Source organism: Zootoca vivipara, chromosome 11 (assembly GCF_963506605.1).
Source record: "Zootoca vivipara chromosome 11, rZooViv1.1, whole genome shotgun sequence".
Lineage (NCBI taxonomy): Eukaryota > Metazoa > Chordata > Lepidosauria > Squamata > Lacertidae > Zootoca > Zootoca vivipara.
In genome coordinates this window covers 56991684-57009293 of record NC_083286.1, presented here as the reverse complement: position 1 = coordinate 57009293, position 17610 = coordinate 56991684, and the positions used below count along the sequence as shown (strand labels likewise).

The 17610-nt window shown below is 43.5% G+C and overlaps 1 protein-coding gene across 1 annotated transcript in view; it reads right to left on the bottom strand.

Moving 5' to 3' along the window:
* RIT2 (Ras like without CAAX 2) overlaps nt 1-17610 on the bottom strand; it is a 177483-nt gene that overhangs the window by 93355 nt on the left and 66518 nt on the right. Inside the window, exon 3 of the mRNA XM_035100639.2 lies at nt 4631-4704. Within this exon, the coding sequence (XP_034956530.1) occupies nt 4631-4704 (74 nt within the window). The remainder of the gene's footprint in view (nt 1-4630; nt 4705-17610) is intronic.

Below are 17610 nucleotides of genomic sequence, written 5' to 3'. Positions count from 1 at the left end.
CATGATTTCGGTCTTCTCATTTTTCTTCCCCTTAACAAAGTTTACAAAGGGAGACGGCAAATGGGAAAACGGATGAAGACAGCAGACAGCAGGTGGTATCTAGGATATGTGCACAAGCAAATGCCATCTGTTCCTGAGCTTAAAGACTGAAGAACTGGACGAAGGATGCTCCCAAGAAAAGACCAGGCAGGCAACTGACTGACAATCTCCTTGGGATTGCTCCCAATTTTAGAGTTCTCTGAATTGGTTCCATTTCACAAAATCGATACTCCTCCCCGCATCTTCTCAAAGTTAAGTCCCACACAGTAAAGGTGTTTTGGGTTGCAACCTCAATAGGGACTTTCCCAAGTCAGCATTTTATGATTTTGCACACAATTCCATTGTGTTTCTTTTATATGTTAAGCTGAAAAGTCTCTCAGGTAGGAATGGGGAACCTCAGACTTGGAGGCTTCATCTGGCTCACAAGACTCTCCCTAGGCCACAGAACCTCCTGAGCCACATCCCTCACTTTTGCACCCTCCTTGAGAACAGACCTTAGGTTGCATAAGCACAATTTTGCATTGGTGTCTATGATGAGCTGTCCAAGGTGCTGATTTATGCCTTCACTGGAACAGACATGCCTAGATGTTATGTGCTGCAGGAGTTGGGAATCTCAGACCCAGGAGCCAAATGGGACATTCCAGACCCCTCTATCTGGCCCTCAGGACTCTCCCCAAGTGACACACCTTGCTTGCTCTACTTTATACCCTATATTCCTGGCAGGAATATGCCCTTGAACTCTGGTCATTCTTCTTGTTTGCCTGGATGGAAGATAATAATAATAATAATAATAATAATAATAATAATAATAATAATAATAATAATTACCCTGCCCATCTGGCTAGGTTTCCCCAGCCACTCTGGGGTATATGTGTGTGAAGAAACTAGCCTAATATACAAAGGTAAAAAATACATTCAGTGTTTTTTTAAAAAATGTAAAGTGTATTTTTTCATGAAATACACATTTACATGTGTATCGTGATATGCTCAAACTGTGAATCACAACTTTTGGAGAAAGCAAAAATTCCACATTACTGAATTTCAGATCAGATCATTTCTTCTAAGAATGTGAAAATATTGAGTTCCTCCAGCCTTGATTCTGGATTCATCCCTTGAACAGAAGGGGTGGCGATGCTCCTTCCCACTTGCAGTAAAATAGTTCTGTGCAAGTGTCCCGCTTGGGAAATTTTGTCTTTCATATTAATGCTAATGGCTTTTTCCTTAAGGAGAAACACCTTGATCATTTTCCCTTAGATGCAGTCAGTGGAGCAAGATTCACTGTTGAATCTCCTTAAAGAAAAATAAAGTAAAAAAGAAATCCAGCTTCATTTGGTTTATTGCACACTATAAACTATGTGCTCTCTTCTCATCTGCATGCAGGATAGTATAAAATGGATTTTCACCTTAAATCACAAAATGCATCATTAATAGTAAAGTGAACGGATTAATAGCTCAGTCATTATGTTTGGTGAAAGAGCAGAAAGGACTGGAAGGAGAAGAAAAGGTCCCGAAGGAGTTTGAAGGTGACAGCTTTTTCTGGTAAGTACTGAGTCACTTGAGACCTGTGCATCTTCTCTTACATTGTCCTTCCCCTATGCTCCCCTGAACAAGGTATCTATATATAAAAGTGGGATTTCAACATTTCATTGATTTTTGTCAACATCCCATCACACTCTGGTACAACCAAGAAGCAGGACAGAGAAGGCAAAAGCTCCATTGTGGAGAATCTGCTTTGAATCTAGAAGATCCCAGGTCCTGCCCCAGGAATGCTCACTAGATTCCACTAGGAAATGGTCATACCTCAGTGGTAGAACATCTGCTTTGTGTGCGGAGGGTCCAAGGCTGAATCCCTGATATTTCCAGGCAGGGTTGGGGATGTCCCCTTGCTTGAAACCCTGGTGAGACATTGCTAGTCAAGGTGTACAATACTGAGCTAGATGGATGAATGGTCTATTTCAGTGTAGTGAAAGACCTTAGCTCCATGGTACAGCAATTTGCATGCAGAAGATCCCTGGTTCAATCTCTGGTATCCCCTTTAGGGCTGTGAAAGACTCCTGACTGTAACCTATCAATGAGCGATATGTGGTGTGCCGTGTAAAATTCCAATTAAAATAACATATTGCAATTATTACCATCCAATGTTGGAAATGTAGGTACTGAGTGAGGATTTACCCCTCCCAAGCCTATGATGTATAGCTAGATAGACAGATAGATAGATAGATGATAGATAGATATAATCTAATTATTTGCAATGATTAAATAATAGTTTTCTTTTGGCATAATTTGCCTGTAAATAAACACCCACACTCAACAGCTGATATCGTTTTCATTGCACCACTGAACTGACATTTCCCCCAATCACCGACCTTGGGAAGAAATACTTATTTTGAAGCAATAATGCAACAGGTGGGAAAACAGTTTATGAAAATTATTTTTATTTTATTAGAAGAAGGCATTTTAAAATATAACTATTGCCCAGAATATAATTTTGTGGAAAGCTGCAAGAAGGTTTGAAATATGATTTACAGGGTATATGTTTTCTTGTAAATACTGTAGATTGTACACATCTTTGGGTGTTGTTGTTTTTTTTTGGGGGGGGGGGGAGAACTGGGATCTTTTGTTCTTCAGGTAGTCATGCAAATGGGACTTTTACCTCTATTAAAAGTGTCCTGATTGCACTTAGCAACTAGGGGACCCTTAACCCTTGTAGATTGCCAAAATGTTCAATATCATCATACAGGCTTAACTCACTAGATATCCATTAAGATAAACATCAAATGCATTTACTTTCTATAACATCTTTGAATGCTGGAATGCAAAACATTAATTAGCTTCAATAAACAAGAGTCCACAGAGGCAGTGCAGGACAGATGCAATGATTGCCATTATCAATGTTCAGTCTCAGGGAATATGATGCTTCAAAGGAAAAAAAAGGCATCCTAGCTTCCTGCCAGTGAGTTAATAAGATCTACCTTCTGTTTCCCATTCCTCTGACAACAATAACAAAAGCAAATGGGAGTCTCTGTACCTTGGAACAGATCCTCCACAACTGTTAGGTACATTTTCAAACAGCCTCTTGATCTCCTGTTCCTTTTCTAAATGTACCTCCCTAAACACAGTCACGCAGCACACTTTGCTGACTGCACTTTGGTGATTGCCAAGGCATTGTCTAGCCAACACCCATTGATGCTATCAAGCAAAACCTGGCAGTTTGGGGGAATGTGGCTCTGTGTTCAGACTGGAGTTCTCACCTACAGAGGTGGTGGTGGTGGTGGGAAACCAATGTGGCAGCCAGGTGGTCAAAGCCTTTCAAAAATGGGTGTTGAGTCTCATGCTCAGGGTCTGACTGCTGCCCTCCAGCTATTTCTGACTGGGCCTCCCCTGAGTTCTCCCAACAACTTTTGGGATGCAAATGGCACATTTACAAACAAGAGAAACTGTTGCAGGCACAACACACACACACAACGTCAGGGACTAGTTGGGTGCAGAAGAGTGGTGGAAGCTGCCTGACCAAGAGCCCCCCCCCCTGGAAACACAGGGGGAGATGAATTGGATCCTGGATCCTGGTGGTGGGAAACTGGCTACACCCCCAGAGGAGGGGAAAAACTGGGAAGAACTGGAGGCTGGGAGCTTGGAGAAAGATGAATAGGCAGGTGCACCAGCCCATAGGAAGTAGTCTTGACCACTCTACTACAGAGCCAACCTGACAGCTTCTCTGCTAACGGTCTGCAAACTCCTCCCCCCCCCTGGAATTTACTGCATGTCACAGAGCAGAGAGCCAGGCAGAAACAGAGAGGATCCCTTGAGGCTCCTGTGGACAGGGGGGGGGGCTGACACAGAGGGTTAGACGTGGGGGGGGGAGTGTCAAGCCAATCTGGGCAACTGCTTCATCTAAACAGGAGCAACCCTTACCGGTCTCTGTGTATTCTGTAAGTTAGCCATTCTGTCACTGTCTTTTTCTGTTCTGTGAATAACCTATTCTCACATATTGCAACCAAGCAAACACTATTGGCTACAGCAGAAAGCATCTTTCAGACCTAAGAGCAGGAGGCGTGGATCCTAGGAGCACCAGGGAAGACCTATTTGGGGGCACATTTGTCCACAGGCACCATGTTGGCAATCACTGCCCTAGGCCACACCCCTCCACAGGCCACACCTCTTCTCCCAAGGCCACACACCCTCAACAGCTCTGCTCCCATTACCTCCTTGAATGCTTTTACCTGGCTGGAATGCATTATTGGCATGGAATAATGCCTCTTGTTTAGCAGAATAGATGGTAGAGAGAGGTGTGTGTAGAGATCTCTGACTTCTGTGTGGTTGGAGTCTAGACTACTATACAAAAGTAAGAGTCTTGTCCATTGCTCCACCCTTTGTTGGAAAGTTCTCCACAAGGAATAAAGTTTCCCACTCTTGTTTTAGAATAGGGGGAGTTATCACCTTAAGGATCTTTCTCTCTGCCCTGGTTTTTAAATGCCCCCCCCCCCTCTCTCTCTCTCTCTCTCTCTCTCTCTCCCCTTCCCTTATTTTTCCCACTATCCTCCGGCCAACTTTCACTGGCAGCTCAAATTGTCCAGGCAGAGAAACTACTCACTTGTCCAGCAGTGTCCAGAATGTCCAAATAAGCAGGTTCATCATCTATACGGACTTGTGTTTTATAAGCATCCTCTGGGAGGGGAGAAGCGTAAGAGAAAGAAAATAAACCATATAAGCAAGGCTGCAGGCATTCTAAGCTAAAGGGAGAAAAAAAAGTTGGGCAGCAATGCAACATTAATTTCCGCAACGAGAAAGGAATAATTCTGCAACATGCATGAATCATGGAAATTACTTTGCATAGTTCATTCTTGTTATGCTAACGGGGGTGGGGGGTGGGGGTTTATATATCTTACACAGCCACAGTATTCTATAGTTAGACTCCTATAGAGTCTTTGCAAAAGTGTCCTCCTCTTGCTGCCTGCAGAATGCTCTCCCTAGTGAGGCTGCTTCGTCATCTTTTATTATTTATTAATTAAATTTATATACCACCATTCATATGAATATCACACCATAAAAAAATACAAAATGAGAAGACGGAATGCATAATAAAAATAAGAAGAAGCACAAGAACAAACCAATAATCCTGGAGCCAAGATACTGCTCTATTTGAAATGTTTGATGCGATGATATGTTCTAGTTTGATTATATCTGATATTTTAACTGCTGGGGGTGTTGTAGTTTTCACAGAACTCTAGGAACCTAGAAAGCTGCCTTGAGTCACACTATTGTCCCAATTTGTTCCATATTGGCTAAAGTGGCTGGCAGAGGCTCTCCGTGATTCCTAGACTGGGTATATTCCCAGCCCTACCTGAAGATACCAGACATTGAATCTGGAGCCATCTGCATGCAAGCTAGATGCTCTACCAATGAGCTATGGCCCTTTCCTAAGCAGCTGGTGAAGGCTGAACATTTGATCTGTGGAGAGGAGGAAGGTGTGCTTCATGTCTCATCGGTTGAAAAGCAGCTTGGGGAGGGGTCAGCTTTGGTTATTATTATTTAAAGAAAACCTTTAAAAGTTTACTTCCTCACTCTGTTACTTTTTCGGTTTAGCAAATTGGCTTTTATACATGCATAACATTTTTTTTAAAAAAAACTACACAAACTGTTGCCCCCCTCCCCAATAGTGGCAGGCTTCTGTCTTCCTTCCCCTGAAACCAAGTGGAAAATAAGCACCAGCTAATATTTGTATAGATTATTTTGCTCCACTGTATATTTCACGCCCCGTCTTGTTATTCATATTTTCTTGTTAAGGTTAAATGGAGCTGAAGCGTTGGACAATATTTATACTGCAACATGGGCTGCAAATTATCTCTGTTGTTTAATTAAACAACAATGCAAGACAGGCGGTGTGTTTATGGTGATGGATGGTATGCCTCGCTTGTGCAGTGAGCTGTGAGGCGAGGAGAAGGGCCAGGAGTTCTCAGCAACGTGCCTGAGAAAGACCATTTATCAGCGGGAACATATGGACAGTCAGGTCCTATGTTACAATCCAAACTAGCCCTCTGCACCCAAGAGCCCATCACTTGGGCTGCCTGATATTTGGTATCCCCAGACTGCCCCTGCACCTTTAATCTATCCTGCTCACACACCTCTCAGACTTAAATATGAGAAGTTGTCTTTATCTATCCTCTTAGAGATCAAAGGAGTGAGACTAGTTTGTTGTTGTTGTTGAGTCATTTAGTCGTGACCCCATGGACCATAGCACGCCAGGCACTCCTGTCTTGCACTGCCTCCCGCAGTTTGGTGTAGTAGGACGGAGGAGGCAGTCCTTTTTCTCATTGAAGCCCCCCACCCCCACCCCTCATCCCAGCACCTCCCCAGGGGGAAATCAATCTTACGCCAGGTTCTATCACACCTGCAAAAATCTCCCCTCCCTTTGAAATCACCCAGCAGTGGCAGTCAAGTAGGACCAAGTGGCGCCTGTTATACAATATTCTTTTCGTTATTGATTTTTCTTTGACACACATTAGCATTCCAAAGCGCAATCCCTCGAAGATGTTGATGGAGCAAAACAGCCCGTCTTCATTTGCTCAGTGTCCCTGCTCTTTAGTCTATACAGCGTTTAATTGGTTAATTAGAATTCTTGGCGTTGAGCTTTGATTAGCCACATCTTAAAAATCTCCTAGGAGCCAGGTTGGGCCATCTTCCCGCTGTGGCACATTCAGGCAAGTGTCATGTTACATGAAGGTTTCTGTCAGGCACCACCGGGAGAGACCATAAAACCTGCTTTGCATGCAGAAGATCTGGGGTTTAATCTCTGGCGTCTCCAAGCAAAGGATCAGGTAGCAGAGAATGGAAGAAAGCTCTGCTTGAGAACTTGGGGAGCTACTGCAAGTCAGGACAAATAATAACAAGCTAGATGGACCAGACTTGTATCCTATGTTCCTGGTTTCATGAAAAAAAAAGTTTACAGCATCTGGGACATTTCAGTTTAGAGAAAATGTGAATTAGAGGCAACATGAGAGAAGTTTACATGGAGGAAGTGGAGGAAGTTCCAGTGTTATGAACGAAAGAGAGAGAAAAAACTTCTCTCTCTCTTTCATTCATTCATAACACTGGTACTTGTGGACATGCAATGAAGCTGAAGGTTGGGTGATTTGGGACAGCTACACAGCACAGAGTTAAAACTATGGAACATGCTCCTACAGGAAACAGTGAAGGCCAACTTAGATGGCTTTAAAGAGCATGGGCCAAATTTGTGGAAGATAAGGCCATTGATGGCCACTAATTCTGACACCTATCCTCTGCCTCCACAGCGAGAGGCAATATGTTTCTGAATACCAGTTGCTGGAAACCACAAGGGGTGAGGGGAGCCCTACTTTTGAACTTCCCAGAGGCATCTGGTTGGCCAAAGAAGGCTATTCATATGCTAGATCAGTTCATAATCTTTGGGAAGGAGTGGTTTGGATGTGGCGATGCAGCAAATGACCAAGTCTCTTTGAATTGGCCTCTGATAATTTCCAACAGCCCTTGCGATTTATTCCAATATATCTTGAATCATTAAGCAAATTGATCCTCATTACTGTTATGGCAACTATATAAATGCAAATCAAGCTTGGCATGGGAATGTCTTTCTCTCTGCTATGGTATCTGTATTTTTGTATTTACTTTTACTGCTCAATGGATCAGAAGTTAATTCCCTTTGAAAAGCAAATTGTACCATTGGATATTATATTAAAATTAATTAAGTCCTTGAAATTCAATAGGTGTTACACACAGCTGAAGTACTTAAGTCACCGATAAGGAAACAATACACATGCAAATAAAGAAAACAAATTACCAAGCGGTATTCAGAGTAATAAAATAAAATAAAATAAAATACTGACACTGCTCTAATTCTAAATCTTCCCCCTATATTGCAGAGGTCTGGCATGCTCAACTTCTTTCAGTAGGCCTTGCAAGACATTCTCCAATTCTGTTTTCTTTCTAAATGTGTCAAGCAGATTTCACGCATTTGAAGCACATTTTCTAGAGAGTTTCAGTTGTGGTTTCAGTGCTGGTCTTAACCCATAAAGACTTATGCAGCTCAGGACCTCAGTCGTTGATGGAAGGCATCTCTCATCATGAATCTACCCATCTCCCAAGATCAACGTATGAAGTCCTTGTCAAGAGAGTTGTGGGAAGGGAGATGCTCTTTTCATCTGTAGCCCATCTGTGGAATACTCTCCCTGATAAGGCCTGACTGGCACCATGATCATATTTTCTGCACCAAGTTAAAATGTTCTTCTACTCGCATGCATTTGATGGGATGTAACTGGCTGGTTTTCTAAATACAGCATTATCCTAATTGATTATTCCTGATGATTTGTCATTCTATGAGGAAGGGAGTTTTGTTTTAATGCTCTGTTGCTTTGTTTTTAAGCTCTGTGGATTTTAATTGTCATGAGATACCTTGAATTCCCCCCTTTTTAAAAAGGAAGCGGTGCAATGTGAGATCCAACACAACAGTTGCGGTTGTGGAAGTTTGTTGTGGAACAGACTGTGTAACAAGAAAGTATCAGATCTACAGCAATATTTTGAACAGGGCAGTCTCGAGGAGGTCGCCCCTGCCCTCACAGCACGCAGCGCCCCGCCTGCCGGCCCGGCGTCCTAACACCCCGCGCCATCGGGACTGTACCTGGAGCCAGCCCTGATTTTGAATCATTGGGCCATTCTGGCTTCCTGCGCCTCCTGTTGCATGCTCCATTCATTCCACTAGTGCACCTAAGGGACTTTAACTTAGCACTGTTTTGTGTTTTCCTCAATAACAGTGGGTACCAGAATGCAAATCTGCAGTTGATCTCTCCCAAAAGAAAAATTCAAGCCTTGAATTCTTAAATGAGCTCAGCTGTATCTTTAAAAAATGAAACTAAAAATTAAAGAAAGGATCAGAGGCAACCCTATGAAAGAAGGGCCCCTCTTTGGCCACAACCACGCTCTCTCCCCTAGACATTTCAATAGCCGAGGCTGGCATTTCCCAAAATTTTGTTTCCTTTTCTCTCTCTCTGGACTCAGCTATAAGAGCTGCTAATAAAACGTTTTAAGTGTGTTTAAGTGCAATATACAATGTGACACTAGATGGCGATGGTAAGCCTTATGGAAAATTCAACGTATTTTTTAAAAAGCTTTTAAAACAAGAATTTCCAGAACTTTTTTTTTAATATGTGTGTAGATTCCACATCTGCCTCATTGGATAGGTCATCTTCGGCACGGCTGTCTTACCCATAAGCACCAGGGGTGTGGGGCACCCGGGCGCTGGGCAATCAGGGGTGCCAGGCCAAGAGTCCGGGGCCCAAGAGTTGAGTCCAGGGAAGAGCCCATCATAGCTGCCAAGTTTTCCCTTTTCTCACGAGGAAGCCTATTCAGCATAAGAGAATTTCCCTTAAAAAAAGGGATAACTTGGCAGCTATGGAGCCCATCCATTGGTCGGAGCACCATGGTGGGCTCTTCTGCTGCGGGCGGCTCTGCGCCACATGTTTTGGGGCGACCGAGCCAGCGAAACATTGAGGCAGCTGGCCAGCTCCGCCCTCCTGCATGCCTGGGACTGGGCAACCTGGGGGGGGGGGTGCCAGGCAGATCTTTGCACCCCAGTGCCGCATATACTTAAGACAGCCCTGGTCTTCGGGGAGAAAGCAGAGAAATGTCTATTTACTTTTTATTATCACATAAGCTGGAAACACCTCTCAGTGTAAGCGTAGGCTTTAATTGATCTCCCTGAAATGATAGTAAGTGAATCATTGCCACCTTAATCTCCACTCAGTAGCAAAATCACAGGGTCGAAAGTGGAAAGAAATTGCTACCTGCTATTTTGGTGCAGAGGGGGAACTGGTTCTGATTAACTAGAAAAGCCTTGCTCTCACACACACACACCTTTGAAGTAAGTGACACTTCCTCCCCTGCTTCAGCGGAAATGCAGCTCTGGAAAGATTAATTATTATTATTAATGCCTGCGTGGCAAGTGGGTTCATACTGTGTATGTTAGAAATGACTCATGTTTTATGCGGAAGGGGGTGCCTTCTGAAGTCTCTCGTTTTGCTTTAAAGAGTGCCTTCCAACAAGCTTAGATCCCTTCTGCTTGCTATGGGTGTCGACAAATTGTAGCAGGTTCATAGGACGACTACAAAAATGGTCCAGGGTATGGGGGGAATGGTCCTATAAGGAAAGGTTGAAAGAAACGGATCTGTTTAGCTCAGAAAAGTGAAAATTGTGGGTGGGGAGTCATGACTAGGATTGGGTGAGACAGTCAGTTTTGGTTCATTTCGCCTTCTATTCCCCCCCCCCCCCCGATTTTCAGTTCTCCACATTTCCCCGAAAAAAGACCTCCTGAAAATTCACCATTGTTTTAGTGCAAGGTCACTCACCGCCTAGGTGGGGTGGCATTGTGGGATGGCGGAGGCTTCCTACCATAGCTGCCAAGTTTTCCCTTTTCTCGCGAGGAAGCCTATTCAGCATAAGGGAAAATCCCTTTAAAAAGGGGATAACTTGGCAGCTATGCTTCCTACGGACCTGACAAGGTAGTTCCAGGGATTGGAGTAGGCAGAGGCCGCACAGTGCTCCCTCTACCTATCAGGTGCCAGATCCAAGCCTTCCTGCCTGATTGGCCAATTGTGGCAGACCTTGGGGGCAGGACTGACAGAGCAGGTAGGCTTCCCTCAGGTGCATTTAAGCAGCCTAGACCTGGACCCTTTACCTATTTCTTCCTCGTCAAGTTGCCTATGCCCTGTCGGGGCCCGGGACCAATAGCATGCCCTGAGCAACAGATCCCTGCGGGGGTCCCCCTATTTAATGGAAGTTTTAGGAAACCCTGCTGTCAGATTGACCCATGGTGCAACTTCCGGCAAGTGGGCCGGAAGTTAATGATTATCCAAACCTCTTTCATCTGTAATCAATAAAGTTGTGGCCTGTATCAATTCAAAGTCATTGTATGGTAGGCACCCCCAAACTCGGCCCTCCAGATGTTTTGGGACTACAACTCCCACCATCCCTAGCTAACAGTACCAGTGGTCAGGGATGATGGGAATTGTAGTCCCAAAACATCTGGAGGACCGAGTTTGGGGATGCCTGTTGTATGGTGTCCTTATTCTACAACAGGCACCCCCCAACTCGACCCTCCAGTTGTTTTGGGACTACAACTCCCACCAACCCTAGCTAACAGGACCAGTGGTCAGGGATGATGGGAATTATAGTCCCAAAACATCTGGAGGGCCGAGTTTGGGGATGGGTCGGAGGAGGAGGAAGTACATAGCCTTGGGTTGCAATTGCTTCCCTAATACACCCGTTCTTGTATGCGGTTTTGCCTAATATACATTTTCCTTCTTCCTTCCTTCCTTCCTTCCTTTCTTTGCAATGCTTTTATCGCTCAAAATCAAAATACTTTGGCTCAGTTCTTTAGTTCTCACAGAAACAGAGCCTGGCAATGTGGCAATTTATTTTCATAGATTCTCACCCAGTTTCCTTCAGCACTTTCGTATTCCTTCCCCTCCCCTCTCCGCTTTCTCCCTTGTCTTCTCTTCTGTTGAAATTAGATTGGAAGCCCCTCAGACCAGGGACCTTTAATTTGCTTCTGCTACTGTAAGGTGTCATATGCATCAAAGGGGTGTGTTTGTGTGTGTGTGTGTGTGTGTGTGTGTGTGTGTGTGTGTGTGAACAACAAATAACTCCACAAGATTCTATAGCAGTAGGGAGACAATGTGGGTGCTTCCAACAGCATCTGTGACAATGATTGCTTTCTAAAAAAACTTTCTGGGTAAGAACATGATACAAGAAGTGACCTACTGGACCAGGTCAAGTGCCAGTCCAGTGCAGAATTTTGGGTCCAGTCAGATGCCTCCAGATAGCACACAGGCAGGGCAGAAAAAGCAGCAGCCCTCTCTCAGGGGGTCACAAGGAGGGTGCGGGGGTGCCGTCCGCCCCGGATGTCATGCCTAGGGGTGGTGACAAAATCCGCGGGCATATCTGTTTTGCAGCCAACCCTCCCTTAAAAAAAAGCTCAACAGCTTTGAGCAACGTTCCCAAAAATTGCAATGTGGGGCGGGGGTGTGCCAAAAATATATTGCACCGGGTACCACCTGACCTTGTCTACGCCTCTGCCCTCTCTCCTTTGCTTATTGCCAGCATCTCCCATTCACATACTGTAATCTTTTAATCTGCATATTCAAGTAATTCTGAATTCTTGATCTTATTGTGATTTATGTGGAAATTGTTTAATTGGTTATGTAGTTTTTGATGTTTTATTTATTTTTTATGACTACTTTGGTTACGTTTGTAATTATATAATTTTTCCCCCCAATATTGTAAGCCGTCTTGAGCATGGCTTGAACTATGGAAAGGCAGCATACAAATAAAATTATGTATGTATGCATCTACAACATGGAAAGATAAAAATCATACAATAAAAAACCATTAAAAATTAAAAGCAAAAAAATAAAAATAAAAAATAAAACAAGCATCAACAAGCCATTGTTGGAGATGTACTCTTCATTGCCTGTATAGGCCTGGCGGAATAGAAAAGCTTTTAGCAGGCATTTACAAGTTGGCACAGAATTTGTATTGACAGAGTTTGGTGCATAATTGGAATTGCCAGGAACATTTTTTTGTCAGCCACTGCTGGAAACAGGATCCTGGGCATTTGGACTGATCCAGCAAGGTGCAGTCCATAGCCTTATCTGAGGAAAAGGCATGCAGAGCCGATGCACGTGAGAGGAGAATGGGAAATACTGGAATGCCTCGTGTTTGCAATTGCATAGGTGCGCCTTGAAGGTGTGCAGTGCGGCGACTGATGTAAAATACCCTGTGCATTAAAAAGCTTGGTGCCTGTGATTAACAGTGACACTTGATGGTGTGTATCTCTTGCGCTCCACTAGCTTTCCCTTTCCTTAAGCTCTTCAGGCATGAGTGATCAGTGCTGACATGCAATTGTATTTCTGAGCCAAGAGGGACTGGCTAAGTGCCCCAAAGGAAAGTTACCAATTAACCCCTAACCTTGGAGTAGTGGTATTGGAAGTGAGTCTGGTAAGGGAGGAGAGGAAGATAGAGAGCTGGAGAGAGAGAGAGAGAGAGGGGGGGGGAATGTGCAAATCCTCCTCTATTGTTTCCACAAATATTTCCCTGTTGTCAAAAGGTGACATTGCATTGATAATTCAGGACAATTATCTGGGCGGTGGAGAGATGATCAGCTGGTTCACAAGGACAAAACACTCCACTTTGTTCCATCCTAACAGTAATGTGCATTCTCTCTCCCTGCCCCCAATTCACTGCCAGCGCAATCTCATAAATGTTTATTTAGAAGTAGGGATGGGGGAATCTAATAGTCCCCTGCTTCTCGTTTCCCCCTCCCTTTACCAACATTTGAACATGACTGACTGAAAATTCGCCAGCATTTTAGTGCTAATCACGTGTTTGTATGTTAAATTAACATTCACATTTTTGCAAACCAATTTCCTCAAATATAATGCATCTTTGTATGCTCTTTTCACAAACGCATGCATTTTACGCATGCTTTACCCTAGCATATGAATTTTTGTACACGTTACTGCAGAATTGCAGTGCAAAATTTGGATCAATGTGAATTTCTAAGAGGGGCTGTATTTTGGTCCGCATACCGGTTAAGAAAGTATGAAACAAAATTTGTTTCATACTCCTCAGATGTGGAGGTTTGGTTTTAAAGCAGAGATTGGAGGGTCATTTGTCATGGCCCCTTCCAACTCTACAATTCTATGATTCTATCATGCATTTGTGTACAGTGGTGCCTCACTTAACGAATGCCCTGCTTAACGAAATTTCCGCTTAACGAAAGGTTTTTTTCTAGTGGAGGTTGCCTTGCTAGACGAATTCATTTTGCGAAAAAATTTCTAGCAAATCACGGTTTCCCATAGGAATGCATTGAAATTCAATTAATACGTTCCTATGGGCAAAAAAAAATAATCAAAAATTGTTTTCAATGCATTCCTATGGGATTCGCTAGACAAATTTTTCATTATAAGAAAAGACCCATGGAACGAATTAAATTCCTCTAGCGAGGCACCACTGTATGTTGTTTTCACTAATTTCCCGTTAATTTAACTGGTACATTTCTGTACACAACACTTGGCATTGCAAAATTTGGAGAAGTCAACATTGTGAAGGATGGCTTCGTTTTGGTTTGCATATTGTTTTGAATCAGGTCTGTCTTTAAATGCAGACCGAATCACATTCCTCTGCCATCCCTACCACTCAGAAAACTTGTTCTCTTCCAAGCCCGCTAAATGTCATTGGGTGCTATCAGCCCCATCTGGCATGACCAATAATCAGGAATGGGGGAAGCTGCAGTCTAGCAACATCCAGAGGGTCACAGGCTATCCATCCCTGTGTCATTGTGTTAAAGGGTGGCTCACAGAATGTCCCTGTGAATACAGAATACAGTAATAAAAACATCCACCACTTGGACATCTGTATTCACCCCCTCCCAAAGCAGTTTTCCCCCCTTCTGGCATAATCCATTCTTCCAGCTTCTGGAGAACTGGAACGCATCCCAGAGGAATACTGAGAGCACATCATTTCCATGTTTCAGATTCCAAAAGTCTTTGAAGATGGCCCCTGATACCATTCTTCTCATGACCTTGACTCCAAGTGCTCCTCAAGAGGCAGAACCTCCTGACATGTTATTGTTGCTTAAAATTAGCTGGCTGCTTTGCTGTCTAATCTGCATGCCACCTGATTTTCATGGATTTGTTTGAGATCAGTTACATGGCTGTTGAGTATCTTGGCACCCGCCCAGTTTGTTCCCTCCTCCTCCTTTTCCTCCTTTTCCTCCTCCCTATCTCTCTAGCTACACTAACGCCCAGCAAGATTGCCAAGAAACTGCTTTGAGTGCAAAATCATTAGTTTTCCATTTGTTCGGGAAGAAAATGGTTTCTGCCGGTGCTGGGAAATTGTTTCCCCATTGCTATTAAATAGGAAATGTCCGATGGAAATCATTTCATTTTCTTCCAGGGATGTCCTCTGGAATTGTCGTCACATATGGTTTAGAAAGTCAAGCAAGGGACGTGCTTCTTCCAAGACCACCCCTCCTTCAAAATTATGATTCTGCTCAATGATGCAGTCGGGCCAGGGATTCTTAATGAGGCTCATCATTGAAAATCTGTTCTGAAAATACATGCTTATTTGGGTAAAAACAATGGCCCATCTAACAATATTGTTGACTCTAACAAGCGTAGTTGCTACTGGGTAATAGGCCAAAAGAGAATAACATCACTACCTTTCCTCAAAGAAATTCAAGAAATACATTGCCCCCCCAATTTTATTCATTTCATAACTTTTAAACATCACTTGATTGTTAAAAAAGACCCTCAAAACAGCTTACAAATAAGATAAAATAATATAATTGATAATAAGAAAAATTAACAATAATTTAAGACTTTCTGATAGTTAAAATAGACCAGGGGTTGGCAAACTACGTCCGTGGGCTGGATACAGTGCGCCTGTTTAGTTCCTCACAGGGACTGACTGAGGGGCAGCAATGGCTTCCTATTGGCTGCAGGATAGGACTTCCGGGACGCAGCCACGGACAATAGGAAGCCGCAGATGTCCCCCCGCCTTCCATGGCTCCGAAAGCCAGCGGGGTAAGAGCGGCAAGCAATCCTGCCTGCCGGCGGAAAAGTTTGCCGACCCCTGCAATAGACTAAAAGCAGATTGAAACTCGCATCAACTTTCTAAACATCTGGGGAAGCAGGTGCTGCCACGCTAAAATATCTATTTCTTAGTAATGTGGAAGACATATTATTATGTGGAACCTGAAAGGATGACAGTTCTTCAAACTGAAATGTTTGAGTGGGCATATTTAATAACAACAACAACAACAACAACAACAACAACTTGATTTGATTGCCCTTCACTGATGGGTAAGGCAATCTCGCTTTACCAATATCACCTATGGAATGCAACAGGACTAACTTCTGAGTAGACATGGCTAGGACTCAGGGATAGGCATAAGAAAAACTGGAGCTGTCATTGGTAGATAGGAAGAGTTGGTGGCCATAGGTTAATACATACCCCTAATCTCCAAGAGTGGCTCAGACTGTTACACGAGTTCCAGCAATCTTTTCCGAATTTATGCAAATAAACCGTAATGCAGTATTCAAAACCCCATGCAAAATTGGAGAGAACATGGAAAGGAAGCTTATGCAAATGAGCCTGCTTTGCATAATTCCAATCACAGATTTTTGTCTGTGATCCCAAATTTTGGATGTTTTTCTACAGAGAGTTGGCTTACTGGTTATATTTGAGAGACAGGCAGACAGGCAGGCGGGCAACTGGGGACCAGTAGATGGAAGCATTAGTCATGTTTTTGGCAGTGAAAACTAAAAATAAATAAACACCACCAATCTGATTTGCTTTCAGAAAATACACTGATCCTTAAAAATATGCAAAAATAAACGTACAGAAGTCAACATATTTCTTCTTTGTGGGGAAAACACTTTAAGATTAGGCTGTCGTCTCATACAAAATTCTGGTATCTGGGCAGGAGCTGGGATGGACGGTCTGAGTCCTATAGCAGAACAGGGGTGGAAGTGGAGGAGTTTTCAGCAATTTGCTATGAGCCTAGAAGCAGAGCCTAGGAATATTTGGAACACTTGCAGGCAGAGCCTAGAATTTGGAAGCAAACAAAGAGATTAACCCCAGGACAAATATAGTCACCTAAAGTAAACAAAAGCTCCTTGACAGGGACCTGATCACATTAGCTCATGCATAGCCTGGACTACTGAAACACACATTATGTGGGGCTGCCCTAGGGTCTGGTCTGGAAGCTTCAGCTACTGCCGAATGCCATGGCTAGACTGGTGATGGGAACAGACTACCACCAGCATGTGACAGTAGTGTTAAATAATCTGCACTGGATTCCCATCTGAAAGTGGGTCATGTTCATGGCTCTTGCACCTGTGTCTAAGCTGCTGAACAACTTAGGCCCAGGATATCTGAAAGACCACCTTGGCCTATATGTCCCAAGCTGATCACGGAGATCATCTGGGGGAGATCTATTACTGGTCCTCCATGGCCCAGAAGCATTACTTGTGTCAGTGAGAGTTGTGACTCCAGCCTAGTAGACCCCCACTTTATGGAACTACCTTCCTAAAAATACAAGACAGTCATCATCCTTGCACAGATTTAGATGTCAGGTTAAAATGAATTTATTTCAGGAGGCCTTTGCATCATGAATGCTGCCCTAATGATGTTTTAATCTTATTATTATTATCATTATTATTATTATTATTATTATTATTATTATTATTATTATTTATACCCCAGCCACTATGGGCGGCTTCCAACCGAATATTAAAAACAGTACAGCATCAAACATTATAAACTTCCCTAAACGGGGCCCCCTTCAGTTGTCTTCTAAAAGTAGAATCATAGAGTTGGAAGAGACCACGAGGGCCATCCAGTCCAACCCCCTGCCAAGCAGGAAACACCATCAAAGCATTCTTGACATATGCATGTCAAGCCTCTACTTAAAGACCTCCAAAGAAGGAGACTCCACCACACTCCTTGGCAGCAAATTCCACTGCCGAACAGCTCTTACTG